This window comes from Amphiprion ocellaris, chromosome 16, assembly GCF_022539595.1.
Source record: "Amphiprion ocellaris isolate individual 3 ecotype Okinawa chromosome 16, ASM2253959v1, whole genome shotgun sequence".
In the NCBI taxonomy this organism is placed as follows: domain Eukaryota; kingdom Metazoa; phylum Chordata; class Actinopteri; family Pomacentridae; genus Amphiprion; species Amphiprion ocellaris.
In genome coordinates, this window is record NC_072781.1 from 33,199,822 (window position 1) to 33,212,513 (window position 12,692).

General features: G+C 38.6%; 1 protein-coding gene across 1 annotated transcript; it reads right to left on the minus strand.

Moving 5' to 3' along the window:
• Positions 1–7,627: 7,627 nt before the first annotated feature.
• On the minus strand, positions 7,628–8,488 carry LOC129350802 (paraneoplastic antigen Ma1 homolog). Its single transcript, XM_055018362.1, has one exon. The coding sequence runs from the start codon at positions 8,486–8,488 to the stop codon at positions 7,628–7,630; it is 861 nt and encodes a 286-aa protein (XP_054874337.1).
• Between the last annotated feature and the right edge of the window lie 4,204 nt (positions 8,489–12,692).

The window sequence follows — 12,692 nt, forward strand, 5'->3', positions numbered from 1 at the left end:
CGTGTAACCTGCTAGATCGCCATGGTAACTGATGCTGCACGTGTAACCTGCTAGATCGCCATGGTAACTGATGCTGCACGTGTAACCTGCTAGATCGTCATGGTAACTGATGCTGCACGTGTAACCTGCTAGATCGCCATGGTAACTGATGCTGCACGTGTAACCTGCTAGATCGCCATGGTAACTGATGCTGCACGTGTAACCTGCTAGATCGCCATGGTAACTGATGCTGCACGTGTAACCTGCTAGATCGCCATGGTAACTGATGCTGACAACCTGTTCTGTCCAGAGTTCAGGATTTTAATCAGAAGCAGTTCTTTTATTCTCTCGGAGCGTTTCAGAATCGGTAAACGTGTCGCGCTGTACATTAGGAATCAACACTGTAGTTACAGCAGGACAACTGGATGCATCGTGTTGCTACGGTAACCCACATGCATTCAGCAGGTGATGCAGAAAACACATTAACATGTTTTCATGTTTGCTCCTGATTTGCTGCTCAGTTCTTCTACACTGCAGCTGGTAGAACACATCGATCTATTTGTATTTATCAGACAATATTCAGTCAATAACATGGATTTCCTTTGATTTAGCTGAAAGCTGAAGTGACTCCTTGTTCATGCCAGACCTAAATGTTCAGCATCGTATTTAAAAAAACAATATTTTACATAATTGACACATTTACATCACATACTGACGAATCCTGAAAACTCTCAGGTGAATAATTAACACCTTCTTGCACAAAGTGAATATTTACTTTTTTAAAAAAACAAACAAACAAACAAACAAAAAAAAAACTTATTTTCACCTTTCCTGACTTACTAACTGAATCTCACATGTTCTTTTTTTTTTTTAATTCTTCATTCTTATTTCAAATTTCTCCACTTAGATGACTTATTTAAGTATCCCCAGAGGGAAATTAGGTTGTTACAGCAGCACGAATTTTCAGAAAAGAAAACACAGAATGTTAGGGGATAAAGACAAAAAAAATAAATTAAATTAATTAAATTAAGATAGAATAAAATAAAATAAATAGACATAAAAATATACATACAATAAGATTAAAATTAAATAAGATTAAAATAAAATAAAATAAGATCAAATAAGATAAATCAAATAAGATAAAAATAATATAAAATAAAATTCAAATAAGATAAAAAATTAAAGATAAAAAAATAAAACAAAATTAAATTAAACTAATTTAAATAAAGTAAAATACAATTTTAAAAATATAGAAAATATAATATAGAAGTGACAGTATTTTTTTTTATTTATTATTATATTATTTATTCATTAAGAATATACAGAAATGTGCAAATGAGAATTTGCTTGGATGTGCAAATGATATAAGAAGGTGCAGATAAGTTTACAGATATAATGAATGAACTTGTCACTATTTTGCACTAAAACATGTTTGGTAATTAGGGCTGCCACAAACGACGCGTCGACGAATCGCCTGAGCACGATACGTCATCAGAAGCGGAAGTGAGCGTGCAATGCAACAGAAATCACCGTCCGAGTGGAGCGCGGAACACGCATGGACATCCGCGTTTACGATGCAGCGCGGATGTCCGCGCTGTATCGTAAACGCGGATGTCCACGCTGTATTGTGCATATATAATATATGCATATACTATATATACACGATACAGCGCGGATGTCCATGCGTGTTCCACGCTCCACTCGGACGGTGATTTCTGTTGCATTGCGCGCTCACTTCCGCTTTTGATGACGTATCGTGCTCAGGCGATTAGTCGACGCGTCGTTTGTGGCAGCCCTATTGGTAATAAATAAATTCTGGCCTTTTCCTACTGTATAGTGTAGATGTTGGACTGTACCTCTTTCAGTTGTGTTTCTTTGTTTGCCAATATATTTTATGAGTCATATTTCTGTGTGGATCTGGGATTATTTCATGTTTTCTTAACATTAGGACATTCGAATTTGGAACATATGATCAGATCTTCATGTTTATGAAAAGAAACTGACACTAAAGCTGAAGTTTCTTGACACATTTTCAGACGTTTTCCTGTTTTGGACGATAATCTGTGGACTGTAAAACATTCCAGAGCAGCGGTGAAGCAGGAGCTGATGCTCAGAGTCCATCTGAGCTGCAGACTGACATCCAGCAGATGAGGATATTACAGAGAATCAGTGGAATGCTAATGTTTACCCACCCAGGGGAGAGCACAGACACTCACACAAGCCAATATGAATTTCTCAGCTTTTATGTTTGCATCAGCTTCCCTCCTGAGGACATAAAAAAGAGCAGAAAGCTGCAGCAGAGAGTCTCTTTGTGCTGCTCAGCCTGATTGTATTTTCCTCTACGTGACTAAACGCCGCTGTGTTCTCCCACCGAATTACAGAATCTCAATTAAGAGGAGTGTGTTTGTTAAGCAGGAAGCAGCGCTGCGACTTCCTGCATTATTGGCTGTGCAGTAAAATGCTAATTTAGAGACAAAAGAGGCTCAAGATGGTCACAGCGCTGTGATGTCATGTGACCTGATGGAGTTATGGATCAATAGTTTGTTCTGTGTATTAAATAAAACCCTACAACCAATGGAACAGCACATATTTTGGTTAACTTTATTAACTAATTAGCATGTTTTGCATTTAGAAACAATGTGCCGAAACGATATATCTTTTAAAAAAAAAAAAACAAAAAAAAAACTCAACTTTAAGCTGCAACCACAACAGCAAAAAACTTCTCAAAGTCAATAAAGTACAAATTACTTTTGATTAAACATGAGCATGAAAGTGGCACAAGATGAATTTTGGTCATTTTTGGTCAAAGTTCTAACAAATAACGTGGTCAGACTGGTGACAACGAGCCTCAGTTTGATTCTAAATGACACAAAGCATTTGTCGATCAACAAATTGCTCATAAAATACAAAGAAAACCCCATAAGTGTTTGTTAATTTGCATCTTTATGCTAATAAAATGACATTGTTTGACTAATCAGCGATAAAATGCTGCAAAGAGAGTCATGTGGACGACAAAACATTGCTCTTGAAAAGTGGAAGATATTTCTTTGCACTATAATGACAATAAAGCTTCTAATTCTAATTAACAACCAAAAACAAAATGTTGAAAATTCAGGCCCTAAAGTAAAAACTGAAAGTAAACTGAGCAAAAATTTGATTTCCAAAGCTGTGAAGTTCCTAAAATTGGGAGAACCTGCTCAAAGAGCCTTGTTTGTTTTGGGGTTTCTGGAGGAACCTTTAACTTCATTTTATAATGAAGAAACAGGCTAAAAGTACCAATTATTCTTTATTTTAGTCAAGTTTAAAAACATTTCTAGTAATAATCATAATTTTTTATAAAAAGACTTCAAAATGGAGCCCCAAACCCTACAAAATGGATATTTGGAGAACCTTTCTGAGGGATTTCCGGTCACATTGCTCCAAATATGAGCCTCCAAACCACAGAAAAAAACCAAAAACAACACAGAAAAACTTATTTTTCCAATGATTAAACAGCAATAATACAGTGGAGCATCGTGCTGCCAGCAGAACTCACTGTTCCTCTGGTTCTTCGTCTTCTTCTAGGTTCATTGGTAAACCAGCTTTAGGTCCATTAAAACGAGCTACTGGACCTGAGAGAGAAACAAAAGACTGGAAGAAAAACCAAAAAGAAAAAACTGCATCCTCTTCATCAACTCCATGCCTTTAATACATTTTCATCAAAATGCTTCTCCAAGGAGACTCTCCAGCTTTTCAACTTTCCCTCCTTCTCTCCCAGTGGTCGTATTTATAAGGAAGAGACCAACTTCCCAGTTTAAACCGACCAATCAGATCAGAGCTCCAGAAGGAAGTTAGCAGCAGCTACAAAAGATTTTCTTAAAATTCATCCAACCACAACATCTGAATCCACAGATCAACAATCAGTCATCATTAATGTACATAAATATTTCTGTCTCCTTCAATTTTCATCTCATTTACTTTGAATTTCATCACACATCTATTGTCCAATCAGATCTGAGACAGCGCCCACTCATCGACCAATAGAAGAGCTGCTTTGGAGCTCCGCCTCCTCTATGACCCCCAGGATAAGATGACTTCCAGCACTGTGACAGATGAGGACTTTTAGAGCTTAATGGGTTTTTTCAGCTTTAAGGAGAATTTCAGACAAATCTGCAGCTTTTTTAACTGTAAGATTCAAGTAACAAGTAAAATAACGTGTGGTTAACATCCATTTTTCTGAACAAAAGCGCTTGAATGTAGTCAGGAGGAGCTGCTGCTTCCAAACAGATCATTTAAGGATTTATTCCTGATGTTTGTGTCCACAGAAGGCAGAAACTCAGAGCTGTATTAATCTTCTGATTTCCAAAAACTCGCTGGCGGGTTTGAAAGGTCTTTCCAAGAAATGACACCATTTTTCTGAGAGAAGCGTTGAACATCCAACATCCCAACGGTCCATGAACTACTCATCTGAGCTTCAAATTGTGATATTTCATCAAAACTCACTTAACTTTACATGTCTTGATTTAAAAATTGGTCCAAAATAAACCATTTGCTCAACAAGATTCTCTAAAAAATAAGGACATTCTGCACAACGGTGAAACTAACTGCTGCAAATAAACCACCAAATGTCCTCAGAAGTAGAAGAACCTTGAAGAACTTTTTGGGATTCCTCTTTATTGTTGCTGTGGAGAAACATTTTCACATTTCAACATGGAAGCATTGTTGCAGAGGTAGCTCCAGAAATCCCTCAGAAAGGTTCTCCGAAGACCCATTTTGTAGGATTTGCAGTTCCATTTTGAACTCTTAATTGCAATTATTACTAAAAATGATTTTATTTTGTACTAAACTAAAACCTTAAAGTGCTTTAAACAAATTAACCAAAATGACTTTATTGTATATTTAAATATTGGAATGTAGACAAAGAAAATCAAACATCAGTAACTGTAGAAGAAATCCTCCAGGAAACCTCGTGAGTTATAAAAGAGTCTGATTTGAGCTGTAAAAAGTTCATCCAGGATGTCACAACCAATCGAAGATCCTTGAATATCCTTAAAGTTCCTCCAATTCTAAGAGTGGGACAACATTTGGGGGATTTGCAGTTTTGGAAATCACAGTTTAATTTCAGTGGATTCATTGGGTTGCATCGAGTTTCTACTTTGGGGTCTGAAGTTTTAATATAGTCTGTCTTTGTTTTTAGTTCTTTAGAATTGGAAGTTTTATTGTCATTACACTGCAGCAATGAAATGCTATTTGGAAGGCAGGATCTGATTAAAATGTGCAAAACAAAAATCATCTAAAAAGACCTTGCAAATAGTACAAAAAGACACTTTCTAAGAGTCTATAAAGGACATTCTCAAAGTTAACAACAGGGCAATTTGGAGCTTAATAAACACCTAAAAGATTCATAAGAGGAAATCAAGAAGGCAACTTATAAATAACCACCAATTGTTCTCAGAAGTACAAGAACCTTGAAGAACTCCAAACTAACTAACCCAAACTCCAGAATTCTCTTAGAAAGGTTCTCCAAAGACCCATTTCATGGGGTTCGTGGTTCTATTTTGAACTCTTTATTGCAGTTATTACTAAAAATGGTTTTATTTTGGACTAAAATAAATCATTGTAGTACTTTAAATGCATTAAACAAAAGGATTTTATTATATATAAGTTTATATACTGGAATGTAGACCAAAAACATCCAAAGGCAGGTGTAAAATATCGGTAACTATAGAAGAAATCGTCCAGGAACCCTTGTGAGTTATAAAAGAGTCCTTGAATATCCTTAAAGTTCCTTGAGGTTCCTCCAATTCCAAGAGCGAGGCAACAGTCGGGGGATATGCAGTTTTGGAAATCACAGTTTAGTTTCAGTGGATTCATTGGGTTGCTTCGAGTTTCTGTTTTGAGGTCTAAAGTTTTATTATAGTCCGTCTTTGTTTTTGGTTCTGTAGCATCTAAAAAGACCTTGCAAAAAGTACAAAAAGTCTACAAGAAAAGACATTTTCTGACAGTCTATAAAGGACATTCTCTAAGTTAACAACAGGACAATTTGGAGCTTAATAAACACCTAAAAGATTCATAAGAGGATTCAGAAATGCAGTTATTGATGCACTTTTGAATGATTTCATCTTTTAGTGATGTTGCTCAGGGGTGCACTGTTTCCTGTGCACGCATGCATGATTTCACGAGTTTTAATGCTAACACATGCATGTTTTGGTTGTTCTGAGCTGACATTAGCTCCTGTTGTCAGTAACCTTCAGGTGAAACTGATCACGTCCAGTCAAACACAAACATCTCGTCATCGCTTCGTCTTTTCCCTCCAACACTAACAAACCGTCGGCTCTCTCTACAGCGGCGTTAAAGCCTTAATCTCATTCATTTATTTCTCATCAGCGTGTGACGGGAAGAGAAACTGTTGCGTCACGTTTCCAGGAAGCTCTATTAAAGAGGATGTTCGCTCTTTCTCCTCGCCCCGCTGCCGCTATTTACCCAGAAGTCTCGGTAATCTGTTTAGAGGGCTCAGAAAGTGCTCTTTCCTCGCGGCCGCCGGCTCATTTATCAAGCGAGATTAAGAAAAGTCCAGAAAGTGTTTTGAATACGCGCTATCAGACACCTCCCAGCTGCAAATTAAATTGTACCGAGTCGTGTGTTGTGAATGCAGCGTTTGAGCAGCATTTCATAAAACCTCGACCGCCCGCTTACTATTATTCATTCAGTCAGTCTGCTGTGTGCTCAGAGTTTAAAGTCAAGTTCTTCTCTCCAACACATCTTCATTCTGAGGGTTTTCTCTGGGATATTAAAGCAGACAGAAACTGCTGGTTTTATCTTCATTTCTATTGATTTATTTGGTTATTTCTTGTAAAATTCATCAGAAAAACATCAACTAAGCACCACATGTGATCATTTTAAAGTGCCCATATTCTGCTTTTTAGGTTCCTTTAATGTTATTTAGATTATTTTTTTTGTGCATTTTAAAGATCTGCACCAAAAAAAGCACCAACTCTGACCGGTTAAAACAAGAAGGCAACCATTTATAGTAGGAAATTACAGGTCATCCAGATCTTTATGTCCTTACTTGCTTTGAATTTCTGACCTTGCTTGTATTTTCTTTGTGCTTGCAGCAGTTTCTGAATAACTTTGGGGTAGTTCTCTGGAGCAGCACATTTAGTTGCATAGTGTCCATCTTCGCCACACTGATAACAAAAGACATCACTTGAGTCTCTGGGTGCAGAGGATCTTTGCTGCAGAGGCTTTGACTGAGTCTCTCTTTGGTGGGGCTCAGGGGCTGGACTATACTTGGGCCTGACTGACATGGCAGAAACTTGCTTTCGGAGCTTTACCACTTCTTTCTTTAGGGCTTGGATGTTCATGTCTTCTGAGCTCTCAGTCGCGGCAGTGACTGATGGCAGAGAGCTTGTCGAAGGGGGACTGAGCATAACTGAGGGTGCAGTAAGCTCACTTACTTGAATTCTAAGTTGCTTTATCTCCGCTTTCCAGTCTTTCAGTTCAGTGTCAGATGTTATCACTGCACTTTTAGCATGAACAGCTTTGGGTGGATGCAACCTGCGACGTGAAGCTTCATGCTCTTACTCCAGACGTATTTCATTCAGCAGCTGTAGGAATGTTGGGGGGGTTGTCTCTGCGCTCTCTCAATCTGAGGTTCAAGATCATTAGATCAGATCTGGTGGCCCCTTTGATGAGTTGATTTAGACGGACTATTAGCTGTGGCTGACTGAAGCCCGCCTTTTTGGATAACTTTAGTCAGAACTCGTTCCAGGCATCTCAGGAATTCAGAAAGTTTCTCAGCAGGATGTTGACACAGCATTCTGAAAGCAAAGTAGAGTTCTTCACCACTTTCCGGTGTGCCAAAGGTGTTCTCAAGAATGTCACGGTAGTCTATAGACATGGCATTAGGGTTGTTGAATCTGACAGCTTGCAGGATCTCTAGTGCAGGCCCCTTTACACTCTCCATGATTTTCATCCTCTTCTCTCTTTCAGATCCATGGCATTCTTCAATCATTAGTCTGGCCTGTTCGACCCAGTTTTCCAACTGTTCTTCTCCAGGGGGTGTGACCCCTGAGAAAGTCCGCAGCCTCCTGTGTTGACAACTGTCACTGCTTGTGGGCCTGCTTGTTTTTTGCAGAATATCACCAACTGCTCTGATGATAGCTTCAGGAGTAGAAGCTCGTAGTGAACACACATCTTGACCATCACCAGCATCTGGAACCGGTGGTTTTCCTTCCTGCTCCTGTTCAGAGAGTCCAAAGATTCTCCATGACACAGCAGACCCCTCAGGCAGAACATCCGGAGGAATAGCACTTGTATCCACCTTCTCCCTGCACTCACATAGCACAGTTAAACTTTGGGACTGCGGATCATACATTCTTCCTCTCACTCTGACTTTCCCAAGTGCTTTGATAGTCTGCAGCGTTTCTTCGATGAAATCCACTGCAGCATCTGGAGGTACATCTTTCAGCAGCAAAGCTTTCACTGGATCTATGCCTTCTCCAACACACCAGTTCATCAGTTGAGCCATCCCCACACGTTGTGTAGTTACAGTGGTCACGATCACTTGTTCAGACTAAATTTATGCTTAGTTTGTTTGTCCTGATTCAGGTTTACCTAATAAAGCCTTAATTTTACAGTTGGAGAGGTTTTAGTTTACACTTAGGTTTTAGTCTTAGCAGGTTAACAGCTACGGAGTATATGGTTTTAAATTATTTTTAAGCAAAATTCTTAAATTTCTGGGTCAATATCACTTTCACAGCTAGTTATAAGCTACTTTTAAACTAAATTTAGCTCCCAGCAGTGCTTCCAATTTTATGTAGCACCCGTATGCAGCGCTGTTTGGTCCACAAAACATTGAGTGCGGTGAAACATTCCAATCCGAAGGATGCTAGCCGCCGAGCTAGCGTTAGCCCCGCTAGCCGCCGGGCTAGCGTTAGCCCCACTAGCCTCCTGTCGAACTCATCATAAACTGCTCCTGCAGTCGGTCCTCCGTCCTCCTCCTCACCATCTGCAGCTGGGCTTATATGTCCTCAGCCCCGTTCTCCAAGCTTCCTGCTTGGGGCTGCTGAGTCTGTGCTTGGCTTTTTCTCAAGCCAAAAAGAATCCACACCGCCACGTTCTGCCTCCTGCTCCGCCAGAGACCATAGAGGAAGAGCGTTCCTGCACACCTGCACCTCCTCAGTGTCACTTCCTCGGGTCAAAAGTACCCACCCAGACACACTCACAACCAATCACACAATAGCATACAGCCAGAGTAAAACAAAGCAAGATTGCCCACAGTAATTTCCCAATTACCACCCGGCTGCACATAAAACATTAAGAGCATTACAGTGAGGTGCAGATAGTTAAACGATATTGTGCAGATTTCATGTATGGGTGCGTGACAAAAGAAATGTTTTTAACCTGGATTTAAAAGTGTCTATATTTGGTGAGAGTTTAATCTCCACCAGCAGTTTGTTCCACTTATTTGCAGCAGAACAGCTAAATGCTGCTTCTCCATGTTTAGTCCGGACTCTGGCCTGGACTAGCTGACCTGAGTCCTTGGCTCTAAGAGCCCTGCTGGGTTTGTATTCTCTGAACATATATCAGATGTATTCTGGGCCTAAACTGTTCTGGGATTTGTAAATGATACGATGGAGATTGGTCGTTAAGAGCTTTGTCTGTCAGGAGAAGGATTTTAAATTCTGTTCTAGATTTCACTGGAAGCCAGTGAAGAGAAACCAGTACAAGGGGTCCTCAACTTATATCAGAGTTCCGTTCCTACAGTGTGATGCAAGTCCATTTTTGCTGTGAGTTGGAACTCCAGGGAAAATGTAAACAAAGCCGATACGATATCGATAGTCATTAGCTCACACTGAAACACAACTCGGCAGGAAAATACCGGTGAAAATGTAAACTGTAAGTCTGACTTACTCTTGGGAGCCTTAATGAAGTTAACAAATGTAGCATAATCCAGTTTAAACAAAGCCATCTGATAGCACCGCATGGTTACTGTACATACGGTATTCATCCGCTCTGCTTGCTGCGTGACGACGTATTCATCCGCTCCACCCACCAACTACTTCCACTGAACCAGTTCTGACGGAGCGACGAAACGCCGTAGCTTAAACCGAGGAGCGGTCTGTAATCTGTTCCGACATAACGACGAAACAATGTAAGTCAAGGACGTCGTAAACTGAGGACCTTCTGTAAAGGAGAAATATGATCTCTCTTGCGAACTCCCATCAGAACTCTTGCTGCAGCGTTTTGGGTCAACTGTAGGTTCTTCAAAGAGCTGTTGGGACATCCTGTCTGTAGATTCTATTTCTACGCTTTTAGGGGCATTGTGTAGTCAGAAACCTGTGCAGGATCTTAAATCTGTCAGCAGATATTCAGACCAAACACCACCCAGGAAACACACATGATGAGAAACCAGCATAAAGTAGAAACGACGTCCATGAAGTCTGTCAGCTGACTCACGTGCTCAGAGCTATGACCTCTTCAGCAGCTCCTCCTTTTATTCCTCCATGAAGAATGAAATCCTGAGTGTGTTTTTATGTTTGCATTATGAGAACCAAATGTTCTCATGAGAACCAAATGTAGTCAGGAAACTCTACAGGTTGTCTGGCGGCTACAGGAAATGAAAGCTGAGTGTTTAATGGAGACTTTTCAGATTCATTCCAATAAATAATGTTTCAGTTGAACTTTTCACCCCAGACCTTAGTGTTATGCTAACTTTAGAAGCCCCTCTGCTGCTGCTGTTTGTTTTTGTCCTGTTTTGTTTCTCGTTTGTTTCCTCAACACTTCTTGCTGTTTTTTTTTTTTGTGTGTTTCTCTTGCAGTCAATCTTGCTCTTGTTAACATATTTAATCCTCAGCGGCGGTGGTAAATTAGCATTTGGTTTGTGTCCCCTGTCACAACAAATATTTGTCCGTGGATTGTTTTGCTGCTATTTGACAGCAGATCATCGGTGGCTCTGTGTTGTTCTGGGAGATCCGGTTGTTGCTCGTCCACATAGCGCTCCTCATGGGCAAACTGATGCCTAGATTCTATTTTCAGCCTCGTTCTGGATTATTTTTTATCATGCATGAAGTTTTAACTGTTGCCGAAGACCAAAGTTTGTGCAGAAACTTGATTTTCAGACGTCTAGAATTTAATATTTGCTTTAAATGTTGATAGTTTAACTCCTTTATTCTTTAAAATAACAGAAAATGTTCCTTTTATCACCTGTCAACAAGAAAAATAAAAAACAAACTTTTTATTCTGCAGTAACTTGATTTTCAGACGTCTAGAATTTAATATTTGCTTTAAATGTTGATAGTTTAACTCCTTTGTTCTTTAAAATAACAGAAAATGTTCCTGTTTTATCACTTGTCAACAAGAAAAATAAAAAACAAACTTTTTATTCAAGTTGTTTATATTTTTGGCTGCATTTTCATTTTTGTTGTTTTCATTCTTTTTTCATTCATTCTTCTTTTTATAGTTAACTAAATGCTGCAACCAATACATATTTAGCTGTAATAAATAAATAAATAAATAGAAATTTATCTGCAACTTGGTGGGAAATTTAACCAAATTTAAGCTTTAACAATTTTTTCACAATTTTTACTTTTTTCAAGAAAGTTTGAGTCATTGGAACAAGTCTCTAGTCAGATTTGAACATTTTTAAGTCATTTAGGACACATTTTAATCATTTTAGAGAAGGTTTTTGTCATTTTGGGCAAATTTTGAGTAGAGGAAGACATTTTAGGTCAATTTGTACAATTTGTGTCAATTTGTACAAATTTTAGATCATTTTGGACAAATCTCATAATTTTGACATTTTCAGTAATTTTGGATGAGTTGTGAGTCACTGCAGATGTTTTTTGAGTCATTCAGAACAGATTTTAATAATTTTGGACAAGATTTTTGGTAATTTTGGGCAAATTTTGAGTACCTTTAAACAATTTTCAGGTCATTATTGGTTAAATATTGAGTAATTTTTGAAAATTTACAGTAATTTAGGACATATTAGAGTCATGCTGGACAAATTTTAAGGATTTTTTGAACATTTCCAGTGATTTTGAACATTTGGGTTTGATTTTGCTTTTGTGTGAAAATTCTTGGATGTTCTCCTGCTGGAATATTCCTCTTCTTCCAGCTTCTGCAGACTGGTACTCATCTGGTTGGCCAGTGTTGTGGTTTATCATCTCATCATACTTGCACCTCCGTGCTTCACTGTCAGGACTATGCATCCACTGTGGTAGTCCTGGTCAGGTTCTCACCAAACATCTGGACTCCATCTGAGCTCAAACCTCCTGAGTTGATCTTCCTGGATCATATTCCAACTTTATAAAGTCTCAGTCAGAATTTTTTAGATCCTCTATTCAATTCTTTTCCCTCATGAAGTCATTTTGGACAAATTCTGTGTAATTTTTTGGAAACTTTTGATTAATTTTGGAACATTTTGGGCAAATATCGAGTCATTTTGAACAGATTTTGAGCCACTTTGGGAAAACGTTGAATCATTCTGGACCATTTTTACTTGTTTTTGAGTCATTTTCAGTCACTTTATATCTGTTTTCAGTCATTTTGGACAAATTCTGAGGTAATTTTGAACATTTTTCATCCATTCTGATCACTAATAAACAGAAACTGAGCCTGATAACTTTGGTGATTTCAGCGGATATAACATTTATGGAGTTTTTATGGTGAAAATGCACCAAACGGAGCTTTACAACCTGTAGATTCAGTAGAATCTGTTTGTAAACTAA